The sequence below is a fragment of the Rhopalosiphum padi genome, chromosome 1, assembly GCF_020882245.1.
Source record: "Rhopalosiphum padi isolate XX-2018 chromosome 1, ASM2088224v1, whole genome shotgun sequence".
NCBI lineage: Eukaryota > Metazoa > Arthropoda > Insecta > Hemiptera > Aphididae > Rhopalosiphum > Rhopalosiphum padi.
Genome location: NC_083597.1, coordinates 5250489 through 5277591, shown reverse-complemented (window position 1 = coordinate 5277591; position 27103 = coordinate 5250489). Strand labels below are relative to the sequence as shown.

Below are 27103 nucleotides of genomic sequence, written 5' to 3'. Positions count from 1 at the left end.
TATAGTGAAGCAGTTATTACTGTTTTTTTTATGTGTCCTTAAGCTAACAAAGCGACTGAAATGTTATAATTTATAACTGCAGAGTATTACAACTATTTAAAAATGTACTTAACTTATATGTTTCCTATGCCAAGCAGTTTAAATGTTTAATCCATCTAATTCTATATTCAAAAGTTATGAAACCTTATATTTTATATTACCTAGTTATTATTTATACTAACATTTAAAGTGTACTTCGACAAATTCGCAATAAAATTGTTATTAAGCTACATTTTTTTTTTTTTTTTTGATGACCTATGTTATGATTGTGTGTTTATATCTAATGGTCAACGACAATGTTTGTAGTACATAATTCGTACGTAGTATACCTTTGTATTGACCAAATAGTATAATATATCGTGTGTTCATGTTCGAAATATAATATGATGCTTCCGCCCTTAGACATCTAATATATATTTAATCAAAGTAAAAATAAGAAATAATGCCGCCACTGTGTGTATTATAAGCACAGTAGACTATAGTGTATATTGATCTTAGACTTTTTAATAAACTTCAAAGAAATAATATGTAATAGAATAAAACATTATCCACCATTAATAGCAATTTAATCATTATCGGAAACGCGTTTACGATAGCTTCGTGTCGTTACCTCGTTAATTACGCTCCATCACGAGAACGTGCCCTTAATTGGTTGTAATGTTTAATTACTCATTAACCACTGTGTACCGTCATTATCGTCCGGTGAACTTTTTTCTCTCCAAACACGCACAAGTGTGATTTCTACATTTCCCTTGTCACTGTTTAAAAAAAATATATATATATATCAAATATAATATAACATAATTCATTCCATTCAAATAATCATTAAACATTTTTTCTCTTAAATACATACAGAATTAGTAATAAATATAATAAAATTACAGACAATTAATTAAAAGTATAAATTAGATTTACAAAAACATTTTTAGTTGTATAGCATTAGAAAGAATATAGTTGTCCGTGTATTCAACGTAGATATATCTATTACATAAATATATAGATATATATATATATAAATCACAATAACTGTAAACAAATAAGATGTATTGTAGCGTGCTTTGGAGAAACATGAATATATGATCATGTTTAAGGAATCATTAATATTTAAAAGAGTTTCAAGTTTCATATCATATTATAATTTTTAACCAATATTTGTTGTATTTTTTAATAATAAATTAAACACATCATAATATTATACGATTAAGTTTGCTTATACTCGTATCATTCATAATATACTAACATTACCGTTATACGTAATAGGTATACCTATTATGTTAAAAAACTTAAAATAATTATACATATATAATATGATATTAAACAATACATATATTTATATACCTATAAATGTATAATTCTTATATATATATATATATATATATATATATATGTATGGGGTTATGTTGATAAGACGTTAAAGAGTATAAGCTATTGAAAATAATTAATTTTAATTTTATTCAAAATAACGATCTTTGTTTGATATTAAAAGCTAATATACTTTGTATAATAAACCATTATTTTTTCTCAATCTCATAGAATAAAGTAAAGCTATTTATTTAATAAATGTTAATAAACTTATATAATTTGAAAAGGGTTTTCAATCGATTATAAAATAATATTTCTTCAAAATCTACATAATCTATTTTAACCCTCCATGAATTCAATAAACTAAAAACTCACTTAGTCCGTAAACAAAAGAATACTTATATTAATTCTTATAAAATAAATTAAGTTATTTAAATTTCTAATTTATGCAAAATATTCGTTAAAAATCTGAAAGGGAATTTTTTTCTGTTTATCGACACAAACATTGTAATGATTCTGAGGAATCTTTTAAAACAATAATACATAATGATTATTGTAATATTTATTTAATTAAAGATTATAAATTTATCCATATTAAATATTTAATCCATAAAAAAGTCAGGAACAATTTATTCTCTGATGTTAAAATTATATAGATGATATTATTTGATACGACTGTAATCAGTAATTATTAGTAATTAATAATTACCAATCCGTCCAAACATGAGCACGTGCGTCGTGCTCTAATATGTGTCAATCATATTTTGACAAGTTTCATGTAATTATTATCTCTAGTTGCTCACAATTTTAAAATGTTTTATCATATTTTATTTTAAACCTTATTAAATTTAATGATATATTTGTTTTTAATTATCTATTTAGCTGTGCGATGTATAAATTAAAAATAATTATTTAAATATGTGGTATAATATACCTTACCACCTATATAATATAATAACTAGATTAAACATTTATTTGATTTTTTTGTTTATAGATGATCAAAGATTCAGTTGAAGATTTGACGCTTACGAGTAAAAACTCGAGTAGAGTCAAAGACCTGGTAAGTAACTTTTTTTATCTTTAAACTAAAGGGAGAATATTATTTGGACTACATAGGTTACAACAATAAGTCGTTGGCTCATATGCTTCCGGTGATTTTTAATTAAAACCCGTTTTTTTACAAGCATTATTATGTTGGTTGGATTTATTAAAACTGATAAAAGATAACGCTAGAAGGTCTGTTCCCGATAAGAACAATAAAATAGAACAACAACCGCAGTCGGTATAAACTACAAATATAATTGTGTCAGTGTACTGGTTTTTATTTAGTCACATATTTTAATCAAGAATAATAATAATTAAAAATTAATACATTGTAAGTGCATTCATATTGTTAAATGCACTGGATTTACAATACAATAACATTGGTATTATGGTATATAGGCGTATATTATAACTATTCTTACTATATGTACGTACCTATTATAGTTATTAGTTATAAAATAACGATAATATAATATGGTATCTAAACAACTGAATCTGAAGTATATTTCCGTGCACTCAATAGTCATATACTCATACTCTATACAATAATTAAAGACGATGAAAGGCTTAAATTTACCGTCAATGAATTAAATTTATTCACATTGTATTATGTAGGTACTTTTACCATACTTTCATAATGGGTGTATTTGACTCGTCGTACGTGTCAACACATCACACAATATGGTAAAAGTGAACAACGGGTGTATATTACCATAATACCTATTAATATATTATTATATTTTTATTCGTAAATTTTAATTTTATTCATACATTTCTTGATTACATAATAATAAGACAGTACCTACTTGAAGCTTTCCGTGTATGTTCATTAAATAATAAAACTGACAAACTGTTTCAATCATTTCAACCTTGATAAATTGAAATTTATAATTTATAGTAGCTAGATGTCAAACTGAAATAATATAGATAGGTTTAAACATCCAGCTTATTCTGTTAACATTGTTATATTATAACTCACAATCCTCCATAACTGAGATACATAGAAAATACAAATTACCTACCCATTTCAACGATTTATTATTATTACTTGTTACTTATTAATTTTTACTATAATAAAAAAAAAAATAGTAACTAGTTCATTTCAATCAATATGAAAAAAATTAAATAATACATTTGATACAATAACAAAAAAAAAATTAAGAATTAATAACTATCATTTGTTATAACTTTATTGCATAATATGATTAATATGAGTGATAATTTATTAAGTCTTTGTCAGTTTGGAATTTATATTAATCAATAATTTATTATACATGCTTTCTAGTTTTTGTCATATTTATAGATTAGTATTGTACACAACAATATAATATTTTTATTATTTATTCGTGTTAAATAAATATTAAAGGAGTTTTATCATTAAATGTAGTTATTATGTTCAAGATAAAACATATAATTATTGAATTCAAAAATTAAAACAAATCAATTAAAACTCGGATTTATTAATAATTTAGTTAAATATATTAAAAAAAATATTATGTGTAATATGTACCTATATAATGGTATTTCATGTATATTAAAATATCACAAAAGCTCCATAATTTGATATGTATTAAATTTATTTATTTATTAATTAATTAATTATTTATATTAATATTATTAATTTTCTCTAAGACATTTATTTTTAATAAAATAAAGGCATTTACTTATTAAGTTTGAATATATTTCAATAATCTGAACTAGCAAAGCCGAGGAATCAAAATATTTATAGAATAATTTTTTTCAAAGTCCCGAATTAATAAGAAAAGTGAAGGAAATTCAATTTCTGTGTAACGAAATACTTCATTAAATCCACTCTACTCAATACTTACAAGATTTCTACATAGTTACATAAATTCAATTACAACTAAATTAAAAAAATAATAATAATTATAAATGGCATAAATTTATTTTAAGAGCCACATTGATATAATATTAACTTACTATAGAAATGTATATTTTATATACAAGTTTAAAATTGATGTTTAATATTAAAAAAGTGTATTACTATTTATAGCATTAAAAAATATTTCATAAGTTCTAATTTATTATTTATATACATTAGTTATATACATTTATATATTTATGAACTATTATATTCAATCATTACTACGTAACTTAAAAATAACAGCCCGACCCACGATTTCTATGTTTTATTTCTGTGTATAAAATCATTTATAAGTAAGTATATCAATTTTAAATAGATATATAAAAATTACATTGTATTACTAAACATATAACAATAGTATTAGTTGCAATGAACATTCAAAATTATTAATATTATTTTTTATGTTTGCATGAGTTTAATTTTGCATAAAAAACTGTTATGTCATTATAATTTATAGTATAGGATAGGTAGGTATAGTAGGTACGATGTATGCGAGTACATTAAATATTTACAGATGTCAAATATATTATATTTAAATGACAGTTTAGTTTATGTAATTTGGAAATCAAAATTGTAGTTTTGAATATAATCAATTAAACTACTTTATAATTATAATATTTGTCTTGTACCTATTTTAAAGTATTTATATGCAATTAATATTCTATTTATTAATTATTAACAAAATTCAACAACAAAATAAATTAAAATATGCTAAACAATAATTTTATCAAAAAATTCAAGTTTGTATTAATTTAAATATAGTTGTTATTTTAATACAATTAGCAAAAAGAATTTATAACTGTAATGAACAAATCATGAATATTTTCTACCATAAAATTTAAACATCAACGTGAAGTATTTATAATACGATGATCTCTTACCAAAATTTTATATTTTGGTAGAGGTCTTATTTAAATAAAAAATGATTTATCTATTAAGGTTTGACAACATCATTAAAATAATTTGGGAATACCTAATACTACTTTCAGTAATTTGTCTGCGTTCAAAAACATTGAATAAACTAACTACCTACAATTGTATTTGTATCGACTTTCAAGTGGATAGTCGGTGTATGACAATAAACATTATAATATTTAGGTGTACCTATATATTTACGTATTTTATGGTGTTTCTCTAGTACCTACACTAGTATACTAATTCCATATTACCCATTTAACGAGGACCCATATCTGAATAAGGCCTATTTTTTCGGAGACTTGTGCAATACAAAAAACAATTGTTATTCGTTACACCATCATAACTCATACCCATTGTTGTTTTAATAGTCACTTGCAAGCATATTATAGCAATGTTTGGAGACTTCACGTCTACGTTTACACATTATATTTAACTATAATCTATTATGTTCTTGGCGTCACGAAATATTCGTCCGGCTACCGTTTATAATACTACTTCGTGTATATAGACGTAAGTACGTAACGCCACAACGGCAATTATTATTATAATATACAAATACCAAAATTATATATTAATAAAATTATTGTTAGGTTTTAGGTATTACTATGTTATATATACAATATACATTATACATATGCATAACACAATTATTTACTCTCGTGACTATCAGACTATTATATTATAAAATATATAATATATAAATATGTATTATGTATGCTTTGAGTATTTGTGTGAAAGGTGAAGGTTATAATATTACGGACACTGAATATTATTTTGAAAGTCATTAACGGTATTGGAAGTTTACGAATGCATATTATTGTATCGCCTGTGTGCCTATAAACCGTCATGCGCGTGCGGGTTGTAAATTTTTGTTTATAACAATAAAATTTTGTCAGTAGTAGGAACTAGAAAATTATGTACGATAACAATAATAATAAACACATATACACACACACACGTACGTATAAGCCTGCTTATAATATTATTTCTTCCCGCGTGTACTCCGGAACGGGCCAAAGCTACTTTCTCCCGCCGCCGCAGTTTGTACTTTCACTGATACGCACACACACACGCCATCCGCACACCCAGTCGTATACGTTCGGCGCGTTGCGCATATTATTATTATTATTATTATATACACGCACGTACTAAAACATTCGTACATACGAACGGTTTAATAACAATAATGTAATTATGACGATAACTTTACCGGGGTCCCTAAAGCGCATGCTTACGACGAACCGGTTACGTTTGAGCCTACGGCCGCTGTTGTTAAAAATAAAATAATATAATATATAAATACGTGTTTTTTTATTATTATATTAATATTTATTACGAAGGGAGTACTTGCGATGTTATAACGCATCAAACGCGATAATTATTCGATTTGAACACACAGATTGAAGTTCGTTCAACCGAAATGCATCGTTCTACCGTTATAATATTATTTGTTTGTGTGTGATTATTGGTTAGGTATTATGTTATTATTAACTAACAAGACGAAACAACAACAACAACAACAGTAACAAATACGTGAACAAATTAATTAGTTTTCTCTCTAAATAATAATAATATCACCTTTCGGACCAATATCCCGGGTTATAGACAATGTACTAATAAGTGCCTACTTGAAACTCTACGTGAGTTATTACAACTTGTAAACCTATTGATTTTATGGTCAGAGCATAGTGTTGTAGACGATATTATAGTGCACATTTATAATGCAATAATTATTAGTCGATCTATTCTAAGATATAGCACTTCATATTTATACAGCAACTTTTTTAGTATGTATAATATAACTTGTGAATGCACTCGTGCACTTATTATAAAACTAATAATAATATGTTCTACGTTGAACATTTTTTATATATACAATAAAAAGCCAACTATTTGTCTATTTGGATTATTATATAACTCTGTTATAATATAACAGTTATCTATTATTTACAATACAATTCAACGTTCCATTGTTCTAATTCTGTATTATAAAATAAAATCATAATAAATACGTAACACAATTAAAGTCGTAAAACATCGTTATAAACTATTGTACTTACTATTTAACTAGGTGACTGTTGATGTAAACATTATAATTTTTCTGAATTTTATTACCACAGAGTTAGAGAATATTAATTGATTTTGATATTTTATTCAGTATCACATTGAAATAAATAAGAGTTGTTACGAAATATCTAAATACATTAAAAAATTAAATAATATATACGTATTAATTATTCCAGTATAGAATACATAATTTATTTTAAATTAATCAAAATGTATATTAAACTTTTAATATAATTTTAGTTAAGCATATAATATTAAGAATACATTCTTTGCTTTTAATTTTTTGTTTAAAATACATAATTTTTATGCTTATAGCAGATTTTATAATTGTGAAATATTAGAAATTTATACGTAGTTTTGAGATGAAATTTCTCTAATTATTACATTTTTCAAAGTATAAAAACATATCAAATTTTTGAATGTTTAGTTTCATAAATAATGTATTTAGAGGAGCCATATCACTACCAACAGTAGTTTTTAATTCTTAATGGGTTACACTGACTCACCATAATTTTGTAATGGCTTCCATTGAGTTTGAGTAAAAATTGTTTAGTGTTTTCATTAAATTATTACATTAATGAATAACCAAACACAAATATCCAAACACTTATTTAAATCAAAATACATAACTTAGTATTATAATATAATATTGTTTCCAAAAATAGTTGATTGCATATACTACATATTTATACTATTCTAATATTTATTTTTACTTGGAATCTTATTAAAAAATAAATTATCGTGGTTTTAAGAAATCCTAAATAGTATTAATTTTTATTTTTAATTTACTGATTAAAAAAATTAATATAATATATATACATAATGGTACTCTCATTAGGTAATAACCGTTAGGATTGTCTTCGGGTATAAAAATTTCTTTAATCTTTTGGCTTAAGATTTAAAACCATAATGATTATTAATAAAATCATAAATAAATGAAAATTTGTCTTTTTGTTTAAATCTTAATTATTCTTATACTATAAATCACTATGACCAAATAAAATAAAATATATATATTTTATTAAGTAGGTTAAGGAAATCTAAAATCTATTGTTTTTATCTTAAATCGTATTTATAATACTAAAATATTTTAACAAATCGATATACTGTTATTATTTTATGCACATTATATTTTATGTTAGCTTTATTTACTAGGTAATACTATTTCATATGACTTTGGAATTAACCTTTTAGAATAATAATATAATAGACATTTTCCACATCTTTAGGTCACACGTGGTTGTGCCAGGCCATTACATTATACACGGTATATTATGACATTTACAAATTACAACTTTAAATTATTATCATTTATTGCATTTTACCCATAATCCAGTATTACTAGTATTCTTGTAACGATTGTAAACCTTGTAGTGTATATAATAATCTAAATCACTTTATTACGTAATTTTAATAGTTAACATCCATAATATATATAATAAATATATTTTAAATATTCTTTTAAGTAAAAATAAAAATATATAAAAAATTGTAATTTTGATTTTACTCATTTAAAAAATAAAATATTATACATAAATAATTATTATGTTGGTTTTGTTACGTTTATGTATTTATTAATTCTTACTAAATTAATTGTTAATATTACCTTATTTCGACTACAATATTCTTATAGTAGTGTAATATACAGGTTAACAGTTTTCGAATTCGTCAATGATTTGTAATATTATCATGTGATTACTTCACAAAACTTTGAAAAATGTTGCTAAAAATTACGGAATATGCGGTCAATCATACATTAAATGACACGTGAGAAAATTTGATTATTAAAGTATTAATATAAGCTATAAAATGTTTCAACTAATATTATACCTAGTTATTCATTTTTATTAAATTTTTATGTATATTATACAAGTATAGGTATACTTAAATATTCTATATTGAAACTGAGTGTATTCAAGCGTGTATAGTACACCTACATTTAATAGCAATGTATGTTCATTTTTTTTCTTTTCAACTATAATAATATGTAATATACGTTTTAGACGTTATCAAAGCATGTTATGAATTAAAAATAAAAATAAAATAGTTGACAATCTTAACATAAAATAATAATGAATTACAACAGTATATGCACCGATATAAATATAAATACCGACGTGTGACATAACATAAATCTTATATTTTATGATTCATTTTTAAAAACAATCAACGAATTATTAGCACTCTGCTCAAGACGTTCATATAATTTCCACCCATATCAGTATAATATGTAGTACCTACTTAGATTTTTTTCTAGTGGTAGATATTTATTGCTTTGACCTCCTTCGTTTGTTTTCTCGGAGTGTATATAGCATACATATGGCACTGTCCATTAATCAGTCGAAACGAATTGGCGGATTTCCTGTGGGGAATAGGCGTGTTCACCTGTCAAATTTGTGTGATTTCATACATGACTCATCTGCTTATGAATAAAGGCCAACAAATGTCAAATCCTAGTAGGATAAATTGTGAACGTTATTTTTTTTTTATCCCTGCAGCTCGAAGACGTATTTCAATTCATATTCGAATCCATTAGTCATTACTCATTACCATAAACTTTTATCCAGAAAAAAAAATCCAATGTTCTTACTGATTTTAGTGACACAATATGTAAATTGACAAATTAAATAGCATATACGTATATACCTTACGGATCATCAATCCCGATTGTAAGTTATCGTAAGATTTATAATTCAACTTAAACGAAAAATTATTATGATTATATAATATTATAATATAGAACCCATTATATTTACCTACTTTATTTTTGTCCGTATTTTTTCTCAAAGGTTAATATAAAGAATAAATATTATTATATTTTTTATTATACACAAGAATTATTCATTAATAAAATAATAGCATGTGGTCCATGATATACGTATAATATATATATAATAAAGTAAGTGTACACAATATACATTAACAAGTATAATTTAGGTGTCCAACACTATCTAATGCATCAACATTTCAAAGTTTTATTATTACAAGAATAGTGGGGCGGGGGGTATAAATCTAATTTTCATAACCTTCTACAATTTTCTGTGGCAAGAATTGAAGTATTTTGATTAAAAATTATGAAATGATAAACGGTACATTAAACAGGCTGACATGCAGCCATGCAGGTGGGTTGATCGACCGCCGTAAACAGGTGTCGAAATTAATTAGTTGGTTCAATTTGACCGTGCGCCGGGTGCCAAATATATAGGTATAGTAAAATTAAGGCGGAGGTAAAACGTGATCCGGTCGGAGGTGAAAGTGTATTTGTACGAGTGAGCCGCTCGCAACAACGACTAGTTTGAAGCACCCACGACATCACGAGCGATCCAAGGTACCATTTTGGCGGGATCACGATCTGCTGCGGAATCGCATGTGCAAAAAATAATACATTAATGATGATGATGAAAAAATAATAATGTAAATCGCTGAAGACAGCGAAAAAATGAAAGTGAACTATATTAAAAATTGAAACGTTTAGAACGTTATTTCGCATCGAGCTTATACGCGTCATCACCTATTATTACTATAGTATTTCTATTATTGTTAATCGCTATCATTGATATATATATTTTATTTTTTTTTAGATTAAAAAGTTAAATGAAGGTTCCCAACAGTCAAGTTTTAAAAAAAAAGGACCCGTGCATAAGGTAAGACTGATTACATTTTTAACTTTCAACAACAGTTGTTATGTAACCGTTGAAAGTTAATGATTATGTTTACAAAAAAATAACCTTCTAACTTCTAAGTCACAACAGTCTTTTTGTAGATCATTATTTCTATAAATTATAATAGAAAATAACTCGCATGATCTATGGATATCGAAATCTATAGGTAAATCGAATATATACCATGTTTTCAATAAATCTGCAGATAGCAATAAAATAAATTAGGTAATGGACTAATATTATATTATGTTATTTTATAGTTTACAATTACAAACATTTTAAAATTATTTGAACGAAACTCGAGATATCGTTTAATGTATGCAATGTATGATATTGTCATACTGTACAGTTACGGATTTAGACTAATAAATAGCTAAACCTAACCTAACATAAAGTAACGTAAGCTATTGACACGAAAACCACTGCGTTGTTAAATGCAAGCTAGCTTGAGAAGACGTTGAAATGTCACACTCGAATGTCGTCCATCGATTTCTGCGAACGTTTATATGGTTACGGCCGATATAATATTATTATATGCATGTGCATACATGCATCGTAAAAATGTTAAACACGCGTAACGGATGTTTTACTATTATTATAAATATATTTCGAAATGCTTTCTCCCCATCGTTGCTGTATATAATAAATCTAAGGACTGCAAGAGTGCGTGCGGCGCTCGCAATGTACGAATGATCGCAATAATGGTGAAAAAAAAATGAGAAATATTAATATAATACGGTGCCTTTAATCTGTACACGACTGTACGAAAGATGGATATTCGTGATGCCCGACCAAAACGATATTCGTAATCATATCATTATTTTTGATATTGTTTTTCAACCTGAGTGTATACCGTAATGATGGGTTTGTTGTATACGGGACTTTTCAATACCCGTTCTCAATGTCTGTTCAATAAGAATAAACCTTTCTAATGAAATTGTAAAACATCGTAGCGTATTTTAATGTTCACTTCCTCATACGTCATTATAATGCGAATATGTTACATGAGTAAATTATAATTAGAATGTAACATTGTTATTTTTATGATTATAAAATTAATTGTACATTTTAAAGTAAATAACAATAATAAATTATGAAACATTTTTAACAAATAATATTATAATTTAAAATCGTTAGCGTACTTTCCATTTAGGTATATTGTATAAAAGTTAATCATTTTAATTTTACTACCTAAGTATTTAATGTTATGTTATTTCAAATATATATAATTTTTAAAGTAGTTTGTACTCAATTTATGTGTTGTTTAATAATAATTTGATCAAAACGAATTATATTACATGGGAGCGTTTAACACATTTAATACACTTACATTTCCAGTAAATTAAATCGGAAAATGAAATGTTGGCATTTCAGAATATTGCATTGAAGAATTAAATTATATATTCGTGACAACGTATAATTGGATTTAATTTTATGTTCCACATTTTTGTATTCAAATATGACAGTAATTATTATGTAAAAATAGTAATATTATACAAAACTAAATAAATAATAATTAAAATCGTTTAATTTTAATTCATTTAAAGAAAAAAAGAAAATAGTTGTTTTTTTTTTATAAATCTCGTATATTTTATTAATTATTGATTGGATATGTTTATCATATAACCGGTAAAATTAGGAAGTAATTTAGTTATGTAGATATATACCTATTAAAAATTATAGCGAGAACATCTTTGGATTTAAGAACTACTTTTCATAATCAATTCATACTTTATTTATTATTATTTTCGAAATAAGTAAAAATTGTTTAGTAAGTTTTATTATATAAAAACTTTAAAAATACAAGTAATATATAGTTAATTGTCCATACAAATATAGGTATTATTAAATTATTACTTATTTACTATATAAATTGTACATCACATCTTACATCGTGAACTAAATATACTATGTTATTAAAATAAAACTAAACTAATATACTATTTTCTAATATAAAGACATAAAAAGTAATGAGTAATTAATTATAAATCCTACTTCCAAATTCAAAAAATTATCTTAATATTTTTTATCCGTAAAATTTGGTAATTTGTACAATTGTCAAAAACATAATAAATATTCACTGAACATACAGCTTATTGAAATAAAATATGAATATAGTATAATATAATTCGGTTTAAGTATATAATTATTATTTAGTAATTTTAAGTATGTTTTTAATTGTGAACATTTTAAATCTTATAAGTTTAATAATTTAAATTAAAATTATTAAATAAAAGAAAAGGAAAATTTAGCAGTTACAAATGTAATTTATTTTCTAACTATTTTTTATTGACTTATAATTATATAATATACTCGTATTAAGAAAGGAATTCAACTTATTTATAATTGTTGATTTGTACCTAAGTGACTTAAGTTTTTTACATTTATATAACGGTATACCTATCTAAGTTATAATAATTATTAATTACATACAATTAAATAATAATTCTTTCAGATATTAAAAACAAGTAAAATTAAACTTTCCAAAACCATTAGTGCTCAGTCATGTCTTCTTGTTTTCGAATAATATAAAAAAAACTAATAAGTAATATAATGAAGAAAAGTACATTTTTATTTTCATTGAAAATAATACTTATAAAAATATAAAATATAACTAATAATAATGTATTAATCTAAATTTCTTTGTATAATAAATTGGTATAATTTATATTTAATTAGTACTTGGTAGCTGGCATCTACTTAATATTAATCTTTGTATGAATAATAGACAAATCTATAGTATAGTTTCGTACGATTAATGAAACCTATATAAAAAATATTTGTACATTACAACTACATTATTTATTTATTTTTCTTGAGATTTATATCTTATGTCACTACACTAATTTATTATTTTGAAAATTACCTACACATAAGTAGATAAGTGTAATGTATATTGATAAAATCATTTTTACGAATGAAATTTGATAAAAATCTAGGTAGGTACTTCGCATATATTAATCATTGTTAAAGTGATGAAATGCGTTAATGTTGATAGTGCCTTCTAATTAAAATAACCATTTAGGCTCATAAAAAAAAAATTATTTAATACCTACTACACATTTTTTTTTTTAATGAAAACTTAAAATAACGCCTCTTCGGAAACTGGCTCACCAAAACTTACTGTCCAAATCACTAACATTAGTAATATTAAAGTAATTTACTATATCGCTGAACCTATTATTATTAGAAAACACGTACAGTTTTTAAACTATATTAATAATTTTAAACTCACAAAAGCTTCAACTATTTCACGTGGGAGTCTGTACAAAATGAATAATTATATACATATTTTTGTTTTGTAGTCCACTCTACTGTGGCAATGCTGTTTTTAATATGCCATAAAAATTATTTTTAATCTGTATAGGTACAAAAAATATTAACAAATACGTCAAAAGAGACCATTCAAGATGTTCTCGACGTACGGAAAAAAACTGTCGAAGTCAATAACCGCGTGGGAGGAAACACAACCAATCCGATAATTTTAGACAATGAAAATCAATTACCACAGGTAGGTACATTAAAATAATTAAAGATTTTTTTTTTAATTATGCGTGAAACAATTGTTTTAAATCTATTTTGTCACTATACGTGTATTATATGCTGTATAATTATAAAATTATAAGTAAATAAAATAATGGTAAATATAATAATTTAAGACGTGCACATGATGATACCTCATTTTTTACAAGAAAAATAAGAACTTTGTAATAAAAATTCAATCTTGCAACTTATGTAATTCGCATTAATACAATAATGCGATGTCTCAAAAATTATATTTCGAAAAATTTGCACTAAAGTTTTTAATTTTTAAAGTATTTTTATTAATGTTAAAAATACGATATATATATATATATTAACATAAAATATTTAAATATGAAATATGTGCTAACTAAAATCAAGGAAACCACTTTAAACAGGAATGACAATTTAAAATAAAAAAACACAAATATTTTAATTACTTTTACCTCACAGGTAAATATAGAACTGTTTCTTATGAGAGTTTTATTTACAGATGGTAGACTTGGAAACTATGTTTTCATTACTTTCTGAAAAACATTCAGAATTATTGCGTGCATACAATTGCATGCAAATGCAACAACTCAAAGACTCGACGTTGCGTAAAGATAAACGAGAAATCCAACGATTGTCAAATATAAATTCTGACCTTTTAGCTGAAGTGAATAAATTGCAAACTCAACTTAAAGAAACATCAGAACACAACGAACTACTCGAGTTCAGGCTTTTGGAGTTGGAAGATATCGAAACAACGACCAAGGTAATATTAAAAATATAATTAAAAATCATATTATTTGATTTTAAAAATTATACATTTAAAATTTAAATAGTATGTTCTTATAATTTATATCGTTCTTTACTATTTGATTACAAAATTTAATCTTTGAATTATATAATTATATGTTATGCATGTATGTATTCAATATTTATCACGCTCTGTATAATGGATTTTTTTGTCATTGAATATGAAATGTGTCTTGTGTGGTTGCAAAACATTTTAATACTTCGAACGAATTGTTTTTATAGTTAAAAAGTCAAAACCGTGAAACCACCGAAGACATGAGCGACTCTGGTGTTATGTCACTGGCCACCAGTGATGATTTTTGCAGTGACGGAGACCAACACGAAAATGAATTAGTAAGTAATCTATGAAAATTATCATAAGTAGGATCTACAACATTGTATGAATAATGTGTCACATAATAAATTAGTCTTTGAGAAGCAAGGTCGTGGTTTTGTATAGCTTAATAAAGAGTAATTTAAAATGGGTGTTTTTCCTATTGTATATTAAAACTAAATGTTTTTGGCTTGATTTTTTTTGTCCTTGTAATGACAAAATTATTTTTATCTTTATTGTGAGAACAAGGTGTTAGCGTTCAAAAACCAACCAGGATTTGAGTGTTGAACCCAAAGAGATATCGTTTCCGGAAGTAGATATAAAACGAAAAATAATTTATTTTTTATTTGGTATTTCAATTATTACAAAATATCATAGTACTTAAAATATATTTTATCATTAGCATATTCTTAAATTTTACTAGGAAGAAAACAGACATATTTTGTTATAAATAAAAATATATTGATTAACAAAAAAAAAAAATATATATATATTAATACAATAGCCAAAATATATGATGTTGTAAATTATATACAAATACAGGAACTTAAAATAATAATTACCAAATAAATTCACGATTTTTTTTAATGGCTAACACAACATAATAGTAGGTAACAAAAATAATACTGCCAACTATAGGGTAAAATTTGTATGCAACGCTCGTAATACTTTGTTGTTAATATTCTAAACAAAGCCAATATTCAAAATCACTCTCGTGTGATTGTTATTCGTTTATTTGATTACCAATTTATATTATTCTAGCCATTATGTCATCGAAATCTATAGGTGTGCCGTTATATCAACGAACCCTCTAGTCTTTATTAGAATTACGATTACCTATTACCTACCACTCCTACTGTAAAAATAATATCACAATATTATAAATACCATATATTCATGTATGAGATAGAATGTTTTAAATACAATAAGGCCAGGTTTCGAATGGCAACGCCTAAAGTGTATATTATAGCACCATGTGACAACCTTGTAATAGGAATTTTATACTTACGACGAATCGTGATCTGATTTAAGATTTAGTACATAATAATATAATATATATCACAAATATTAAATGCACTTATTTAATAATAGTTGTGTCTACTTTTTAATGGCTTTCCGATTTAGTACTCCACTCGTTATCTATAGGTCGTTTTAGTAATAAAATTATATTTTTACGGCATCCATAATGCATGGACAAGGTTATTACAGGTTTCGATTTTTACCTCGGGGGATGTAACCGAGAGGGTTCGATGAGAATTTTCGACATACCAAACAGGCATTCCTGCGGTAACAACCGCCACCGTAGAATGTAAAGGTTAACTATATTGTTATTATTTTTAATTCTTCACGTACCACGTGCACGACTGGATGACTGACATTCGTATATTACGTACAATCAATAAATATTAAACACATGTTTTAAATACCACGTCATAAACAACTTATTTTATAAGTTTTAATTTTAATTATATTTTAGGATGTAAGACGATGCGATAACATTAAACAACGACTGATGGAAATGTATAACAGTGTATGTTATTGTGTAGAAGATAGATCCACAATTAATCAAGTGCTAGCTCTCATACGACATTTCGAGTGCCGTTTAATAGATGTAAATCAAAATGATCGCCATAAACAGGCCTACACGGACTGCCTTCAAGAAAGTGGTATTTTTGAAGAGGATATTTATTCAGAAGCTATATCAGAAGCAACTCAAACGGAAAGTCCTATTGAAAAAACCATAGGTATTCTTTCTACCGATTTAACCGAAGAACTTAGAAAATTATCTAGAATTCGTGAAAAAATCGAAGAACGCAAAGTGCCATTAGTTGATGATCGAGTTGCTAAAGAATTGTCGTTTTACAAAGAACACTGGCGAACTTTAGAAAGGAAAATCGAAGCTTATGAAAGCGACGGAGACGATAGAGTGAAACTTTTAACAAAAACTATCGATAGAGAATCAAGACTGGCCAGTGAAATAAAACTTTTGTATACCACTATAGATAAACTAAAAGAACAAAATCGATTGGTAGAAGAAGAAAAATGTGAATTCGAAGAGGCAGAAAACGACACCAGACTTAGATTCCAAAAGTATGTTAATGTTTAAACTACTAAAAATGTGTTATGTTTGTTTAATAACGGTTTGTTAATTTTTCTTATTTTTAGGTTGGAAAATAAATATATGATATTGACTGAAAAAAAAAATACTCTACAGACAGAACTGATTGCCAAGGCTCAAGAAATTGAAGCACTTCGTCAAGAGTTATCTGAAGTAAATGCAAAAAAATGCGAAGCCCGTAAGCATGCAGCCTCTATGGAAGCATTGATCAATAAATACGAGCAGAGAAATTTCGAACTTGAAGAATCCGAAATGGAAACAAAATGTAAATTACAAATTTTGGAAAATGCATGGCCGGCAATAGTGTTATGGAATATATGGCGTATTGTGTGTAAACATTATCGCAAATCCAAATCAATGAAGACTATTGAGTACAAACAGTCCACAGAACTGGACATAGATTATTTAGAGAAACTACAGATCATAACTAAAGAACGAATGGAAATGGAAAAACGGATCCAAGACCTTGAATTTAAAGAAAATGTGTATCAACAGACATTACAACAGGCAGATAACATTTTGGCGAACGTCGAGGAAGGGTATAAGCGGCAAATTGAAGAACTTAACTCAGAACTGGCAGAAAAACAAAAACAGTTAACAGATCGTGAGAACCGAATGCGGTTATCAACTGATTCTAGAGATAGGGAACCAGAACTTCTTGATAGAATACATGGACTCGAAACGGAAATACGAGAACTTGTGCACAAATTGAAAGCTAAAGATGTCGAAAAGCAGTCATGGATCCGCCGTGAAACACAACTTAGAAACGACATGGAACAGTTCGTCAATGAAGTGTGCCAAATAAAATCTGAAAATGCCGTACTTAGAAACCAATTAGATTGCGAGAAAATGAAATTTAAGGACCTACAGAAAGATATTAGTTTTAAACAGTCAGTGTACGCTGAACTTGAGGAGAAATCTAACGTTGAAGTAAACACTTTAATATATTTTCCGTAGAATAAAAATGTAATTATGTTTAAATATCTTACAGGCAAAAAATTACCAATCTACTATATTAAAATTATCGAAACAAATTGATGAGTATGACGTCACAAACGGAGAACTCAAAGAAGAAGTCGAAACCCTTGAGGTAATTTTTAATTTATTGCTTTTATAATAATTACAATTACATTTTTATTGGGATAATTGTTTAACGATAATATATTTATTTTTTAAATTAATTTTATGGGCACTATTACTATTTATATCAAAATAAAACTTCGTATAAATATAAAATATAATACACAATATGCGGGGTAATTTTTATAGAGACAGGAAAGTCCGAGGTGTCCCTAGAACTCGTGTTAAAAAAAATATGAAAATTATTTTTGGTAATTATATTATTCCATTAAAAATTTTATGTTTCATAGAGAAATAACGAAGAATTTCTTAGATATTAAGTAGTGATATATTTAATATATAATAAATATAACTGTTGTGTTTACTGTTTAAGAATATGATATTAATTTATGATTTTTGTACCATGCCACTGATTATGAGCCTTAATTTACTTCTTTGAAATATCAAATATGGAACCGTCCATACCAGTAGTTGCTATGACTATTTTGGTTTAATTTAATGACTACACTATTTTTTCTGCTATCAAAAGAGACAGTTTTTCTGCGGCTCGTTAATTTTGAATCAATTAATATAAATAGTAAAAAGAAGGTATTTCAAAAAAACATTTGTAAATAGAAATTTATATTAGTCTTTACAATAATTTGAAATTTTACACCGACCCTCAAAGTTAGTTTTAGACTTAGAAAATATGTGTATAATATACTTATTATGTAACATTTACGACACATACATTTTTTAAATTTTATCTTTAAATTTTAAATTTCATATTTAAATAAAGGACAGACTGAATTTCAAGGTACCCGTTTGCTTAAGTAGCTATTACTTATTAGGGCCCGGAATTGAATCTATTAATATTATATTTTAGAAGATTTATCTTTTTAGTTAAAATAGTTGTATCAATTCAACTTTTTTATGCTTTTATACTTTATACAATTATACAAAAAAGCAATCTATTTATAATACAAACTTAATTCAAACATAAAATTATAAAATTAATGCTTTACTTAGCTCTATTGAATATTTATGACTACGTAAAAGTCCCATTGATCATTATTCATTACATTACGCAGCGAGCTATTTGTTATTATTGTATTTTATATATAGAATACTGAATAATATAAATGGTATAATTTTTATTCTGTCATATTTGATTTTAATAAAAATTAAAAATAATAAATATATACCTCTGATATAGTATAAGTTATTAAAAAGGATAAATTATTTTTTAATAACTAATATATTATATATATACTGTTATAATGTCCAAGATTTTCAAGAAGAAAATGTAAGTTTAGTAATCAAAATTAAAATTATTGTAAAATAACTAATATATATAGCTTATATTAACATAATTTATTGTATGTAGTATACCATATTATAAATAAACTTAGGATTAGACATTTAGTGAATAATTTGAAAATAGCAGTTAATTTTATAGAGTGTAGATACTTAATTGTATGTACGCGTGAATTAAAGTATTACGTTGTATGACACGAACGCGTCTCATAAAATTATATTAATTTGTACAACGAGCATTATAAGAGCGTCGTTTATCGTAATATCGTTAATAGTGTAAAAAAAAAAAATAATAAAAAAATATTTTAACCGTAATATTCAATTTATAGTATTCTTAGTTCTTCGAGTTTAAAGCAACATTATTGTACAATTGTACAATTCTTGTATATTCAATTATCATTCTTAAAGTTAATAGTGTTTACTATTATAATTATATCATTTTTACTATAACAAATTATTATTATTTTTAATTTTTAATCGAGGACCCAGAAGACAAATATCCACTCACCTCCCTAGCCAGTCTGCCCCCGATTTAAATCGAAATGAAATAATGTTTAAAACGTTTATTAATTTTATATTTGATAAAAATATAATTTATGGATGTATTAAAACTGAACAGGCTATATACATACCTACTGGACGTATACTATTTGTTTAATTATATAATTGTTAATTTGTTTTAACTTTATGAATGTTCTGTTTAAACATTTTCAATATAATATTTCAACTATAAAGTTTTTTTTTTTAGTAATTATTACACACGATTGTTTGTTATATTTCCATAGGCGCACGTCAAACTTTTAAGAAATGCACTAGCAGAAGAAAAGGAAATCAAAGAAAATATAACTGTCGAATTGAATCAAGAACTGTCACAGAAACAAGAAATTATCGATAGTTTGGAAAGACACATGTCGTACAATGGATCGAAAAATGCTGCCGAAGAGCTGCAGTGTGAAAACTTAAAAGTACATAATGAATTTCATATTTTCTTTAATTTATAATTTAATCTCAATTATTATGTTGTTATCAGACTAACAATGTAGGAAAATTAAACTTGGAACAAATCAATGTTAACGATCAGCACATAACGACGCAACATCTACCAAACTTAACACAATTACAGGTAATACACTAATGCATTATAATTTATTATATTGTTATTTAAAATCATAAGTAAAAATAAACTCATTAACAAAATAGTACTAGTCTTATATATAATCGTTCTAATGAGTACACCCAAAAATATTTTTCTTTAGCGAAAAAAAAATGGAAAAATTAATTAAAATCTATTACTTGCTTATACCAAAAAATTATTTTATTATACCTATAATAATATATTTTTAGACGTGCGATGCCTGTTTTAAACATTTTGAACCAATTTTACAAAAAGTTATGAACAATTTCAACAACGTTATATCTACATTAGACTCGAACAGCAATTTAAATTTATCGGATGTCTCAACTACAACGTCCGATGGTAATTTATAATATATAAATATTTTTTTTTTTCATGTATTGATACACATTGACCTACATTCAATATTTGTATATTTGTTTCAGAACACCTAAAATCTGTGAAACCCGTAAGTATATGATTTATACCCGGAGTTTAATACTTATTATTTTTTTTAAGAAATGTTTGTGCTGAGTACCGACAATGGGTTTGTTTAGGTACAATACAAATGTCCGCCTAAGATTAAACAAACAGTTTGTCACCTAACCAAACAAGCAGCCATGCTGGAGGCTAAGAATTTCGAAAAAAACAAGATAATTATGATGCTGGCTGACGAACTGCTATATTTATCTGAGCACGACAAGTGGAGTAGGCGATTAGAATTCACAAGAGGTCTCGATTCCGTACCATCCACTCGATACGCTCCCGACTTTAATTGCACGACCGTAGAAAAATACTTGAACGGTGGCACTGAGTGCACTTCGGATGAAAAGGTTAGCTCATTGTAAAATATAAATTTCATAACACCGTTCGATTCGTACTACAATAGTCTTAAGGCCATCTATATATACCTGCACATGCGCTGCAGAGGTTTTTGTTCGAAACGATTATAAAAATAATAAATACACTGGTAATGTTTGCGCTAAGTCATCGATATTATTGCGTTCGAACGTTTTTGTGGTATATTATTACGGCATACGACCCAATTGAGTAATACAGTTAAACACACATGGTATTTTGAATAGACGTGTTACAATTATTATACAATTTAGTTTTTTTTTTTTACATTCCAAACCACCCAAAGAGAGCACAGTCATTTTTAACGTCCGTCAGTATTAATTCTTAAAGAGTATGTGGGACAATATTTTATATCCCTCGTATTTATTTTTTCGATAATTTGTATCCCCAAAAATGGAAATGAACTAATTAAAAATATTTGAATATTATACCTTTTTAATAATGTACTTTTGTATCCTTCCCACCATAAATAATAAAATACCTAAAATGAGATATATATTTTTTTAATTTTATTATTGAAACACAAAATGTGTGTAATATTTTCTAAAACATTTTTGTTAAACTCAATATTATTTACGCATACTATTACTATTAAAAATGAGTTAATGTCACAAATACACAATGAAGTTTTATTAGAGGTGCTTTATCGTCTTATTAAAAATTCTTTAGAACTTCATTACAAACTTTCATTACATATCTGTGACATTAAAATAAATATTGTTAGCTATAATAATATGACAGATAGTACCTAAAGAGTAATAAAAATGAGATTTTATCGTGCTTAAAAGAAAGTTTTATAAATGTCAATCAAAATCCTACTATAATTTATTTTAAAAATAATTAAATTTTATGTACTTAAGCTAGACGCAACTATATAATAGCCTTTACCTTTTTTGGGGACGCAATTTATTCACTCACAAAAAGGTATATATGGTACGTAATTAGTATTGCCCTGCCCATTCGAAAACAGTGAGGTGAACTCATTAAATCAATAGAAAACTTGTATACGAAATCATGGGACGCAATCAATCTATGAAAATAATTTACTTGAACAGTATTTTTTATCTTGCGATCAATTGTTGTTTGTCTAATTATCAATCGTATGTGCAATTATTTGTTATTATCGTTTGAAACATTGTTTGTTCACGTGTGGTGTAACTTTGAGGTTGAGTTGTACGGGATGGTAATCCCTGAAAAATCATTAGACCCTCTACTAAATACCTAAGTTCAGAAACTAGTTTTTATAATAATATTAATTTCATAGGACGGCGTTATTATTTCGCGGTGAATTTCAAACAAAAATGATTCTGTTTTTAGAGTGACGACCGTAAATACTTGTGTCTGATCGGACCGGATAATCCAATCGGTCTGCACGTCGTTAGGCAAATCGGACCAGACGGCATCATTCTGGCGTGGAAATCACCACAACCCAATCCGGTTGACTCGTACGAGGTAGGTCGATAACCGTACCCGTGAAAATTCAGTACTTGACTTGTAGTGGTGAAGGAAAGACAGGTGGACCGAGTATTCCAACTAATTTTCTGATATTTTAGTGTGCATCTGTATTCTGTACTTATTTTTTCATGTGGAACAAACAGAACAGTATCCTGTTCATCCTTGGATTAAGTTAATAATGATTCTTCCCTTCTTAGATGCATAAAATAAATCCAGAAACATCCTTTCTGTTTGCTATTCTATGTAATCTTTTCAATAGGTAAAGATAATAATTGGAGCGGTGTAATAACAATTTATGGCACTATACAATATGTATACTGTCCACACTATTTTTGCCGTGTCAATCACTGCGCTGGGCTCCGTGTGATTTTTTTAATATTGAATAATGATGACGTTGACGATTTGATTTTTGTTTAAAGCTGCGGCTGAACGGGAAGTTTGCGCAGAGGATCCCGTGCACGGAACGCTCGACGACCGTGTTGTGTCCGGTCAACCTGCAGGAACCTCTCACAATCACGATGAGCGCGGCGAACGACGAAGACGGAACGGCAATGCTGCCTATCACCGTATACCATCCGTTCGTTATATGAACCCCGTTAGCCACCCGTCGTCGTTTCTCTAGTCTTCAGTATTACTGCAAAAAAATCAATCAAAACCGTCCAGCTGTGTAACGCGTTATATTATTTAATATAATAACCGTCATAATATATATGACACATCAAGTTATGATACACTGCGTCGCATATTACGATCGTTATTGATTATATCAACATTTTGTATTTTGTTTACTTTTAATATTTTGTACCTAATAGTGGAAACATTATTATTTTTTTTTCTATGTTATCAAATGATTAGAAAATTATATATATATATTATATTATTTATACAAAAAAAAACTGTTTTGATGAAACAAAATATCACAATATCAAAAATACCACCGTATGCATAAATGTGTATACTGTATACCGTATATACATATAGGTACCATAATCGTGTACTCCCATTTTCCTGACCGACACCGTTTGCGGTTACCAAACGTATTCCAATTATAACGCCACGGACGGCTATTAAAATGCATACGCAATGTATAATATCGTAGCATGTTTGGTATATTATATTTTAATACTATGGTTCACACCTCTTATTCGGACTGCTTAGTCGTTGTAATATATTATCGTTATTATTATAATGCGTGTATGTGTGTGTGATATCGACACGAAGTATTCGAGTACCTATATATACATAAACTTATATTATTTTCATATTATATCCCATTACCGGCAAGGTTATGGATTCGATTAAGCGGCTAAAATAATTGCTTCACCCCTTTCACCATTGTCTCTCCTATGTATACAAAAGCGAAGGACGCGGCGACCCGTCAAAACGTGCTTTGAATCCGAATTATCTCCGGGGGTCTTCGAGACATCCGATTATCCGCGCACTCATTTGGAATAAAAAAAAAATGTTCTCGTAAACCGTTGACGTCCGTCACTATATATGTCTAAAACGTTTATACGCTTTAAAAAACACAGTGGCTAATATTTGACACCAATGAAGGGTGTGAGGAGGTGGAAGGAGGGGATTAGATTTTTTTGACACAAATAATATTGATATAGAAGATCCTACTCTACGACCCATTATCTATTAATCATCTTCTCAAAGTTTTTTTAATCATAAGATGGATTTATTACTTTATTTAAAATGATAATTTATAATTGTTTTATTATAGATAAATATAATTTAAATACTTACATAAGAAAAATCAAGGCCTAACATGTAAAAAGTTTAAAGTTCAACACGATTGAAATAATAGTTTATATAATATGTTTCTTAATAAACTTTGTTCAATATCTATAAAAAAAAAAAAAGTACATACTAAGAATTTTTTTATGATAAAAATGGTTAATAATTTGATTGAAAAACTTCTCATTTCCATGAATGGTAAGCGTTAATGCGACAATTTGATATTGAACATAGATTACTATGACAAAATATATTTTGTCATGGATTAAACAAACAAATAAAACAAAATACGAGTAATTGTTCTGTGGTAATAATAATAATAATAATAAAATATTTCTATGATATATTATCTGTTATGAAATTGTAGAAACGTTTTTTTCAAAAATACATTTTCATCGTATTTAGATAGTTGTTATTTTAAAATGTAAAGCCCCTACAATCGTACTAGAATTCCACCAATAGAAATGACCAGATATCGCGTCTACCCGTACTCGGGTAGTTTTCAATTAAGACTAGCCAATCTTAACTATTGACACGATATTACAAGTTACGACTGCAGCAGCAGTTGTCTAGAAAAGGAAAAAAAAACCAAACAACAAAAACAGAAATTGAGACTGCCGCGGCGATGGCTGTTCGCAAATAAACACCGTTTTATTACCCCAAAACAAACCGACATAATTTTACAACTTGCAGGCGAGGCAGTTTATTACAAAAAAGTAATATCTAATAACATTTTATTTTGTTTTCGCGCGCGATGCTCATATGATAATCAACAGAGAAAGTGCCCGTTTCCAACGTAAGTAGGTAGGTACCTACTTAGGCATGGCGTTGTTTACACGAAAGAAAACCAAATGATATCTGTTTAGGTACACATGTGCGCACGACTTGTGAGTTGCGACTGATGTAGTCGTAAATTCCGCGATTTTGTGAAACACGTTCAAACTCGTTTCTTTTTTTTCTTTCAGTATTCACTGCAGTTTTCCGGTCGTCGAAACCGCGCGTGTGACTTTCATTCACGATAATATTATTATTATTATTACTATATAAATTACATTACGATGTGCAAGGGCAAAGTCTTAAGTTTTGCATTAGGTCAACGGTACGATTATAATATACAACTTGACGACGATGTTATTATATAATATAATATATTATTATACTGTTCCGTTGTTTTTATAATACTCGGTCGTCAACGATAGGTACGTTGTTAAAATCGATTCAGAGGAAATTGTTCCAATTGAGAACCATCATACAACTTTTTGGTGAATCGCATAAATTAATCAAATATTTGTCTTTTATATTATAGAAGTTCTAACGACAGATGGTTAAAAAAACCTATTATGCTTATTTAGTTTTAGACGTTTTGGTAATTTCTTCGTGGACTTAGGCTTTAAAAAAGGTTGACCGCGATATCAAAATTAATTGAATGTAATTATTTAACTAGCTAGTAGTAGGCGCACCAACTGACATGTACACAATGGTGTTTGAGTTAGGTATTTGAAAAATACAAGCTAGTATTATTAATTACCACGTGTATAAATTAGTGGAAGCGATAATCCAAACTTTTTTAGCACCCTGTATATAGTTGTAAACAAAAACATTAATTTATTGTGTGTATTTTTAGGATTTAACTTTTTATTACTAGAAATTAATTCTATACCTACTGCGATTTGTTTGGTTTTTTCACCCCTTTAATTTGTTGTAAAAGTAATCCAAACGGGTTATTTTAAACAAAAGCAGCCAAAGCTATAAGTGTTTTAAATATTTCAAAAAGTTTTCACGTTATTTTTTTACATTTTGTTTAATTTTGATTTATAAGCACCTTTTCTTCGATTATTTACGGTTTGCTTTGTTTTGTTTTTCTTTTGTATCATCCTATTTTTCA

General features: G+C 26.7%; 1 protein-coding gene across 4 annotated transcripts in view; it reads left to right on the top strand.

Annotated features, from left to right (window-relative positions):
* LOC132921403 (uncharacterized) overlaps positions 1–24417 on the top strand; it is a 46751-nt gene extending 22334 nt beyond the window's left edge. For 3 of the 4 annotated variants that reach the window (XM_060984425.1, XM_060984415.1, XM_060984440.1), the window contains 15 exons: positions 2336–2401; positions 10837–10899; positions 14285–14428; positions 14933–15196; positions 15463–15573; positions 17031–17644; positions 17720–18602; positions 18664–18762; positions 20834–21013; positions 21079–21171; positions 21393–21525; positions 21609–21631; positions 21720–21995; positions 23338–23472; positions 23895–24417. In XM_060984425.1, the coding sequence (XP_060840408.1) occupies positions 2336–2401; positions 10837–10899; positions 14285–14428; positions 14933–15196; positions 15463–15573; positions 17031–17644; positions 17720–18602; positions 18664–18762; positions 20834–21013; positions 21079–21171; positions 21393–21525; positions 21609–21631; positions 21720–21995; positions 23338–23472; positions 23895–24065 (3255 nt within the window). In that variant the 3' untranslated portion in view covers positions 24066–24417. The remainder of the gene's footprint in view (positions 1–2335; positions 2402–10836; positions 10900–14284; positions 14429–14932; positions 15197–15462; positions 15574–17030; positions 17645–17719; positions 18603–18663; positions 18763–20833; positions 21014–21078; positions 21172–21392; positions 21526–21608; positions 21632–21719; positions 21996–23337; positions 23473–23894) is intronic. The other variant, XM_060984433.1, reaches the window with a different exon arrangement.
* The last annotated feature ends 2686 nt before the right edge of the window (positions 24418–27103 follow it).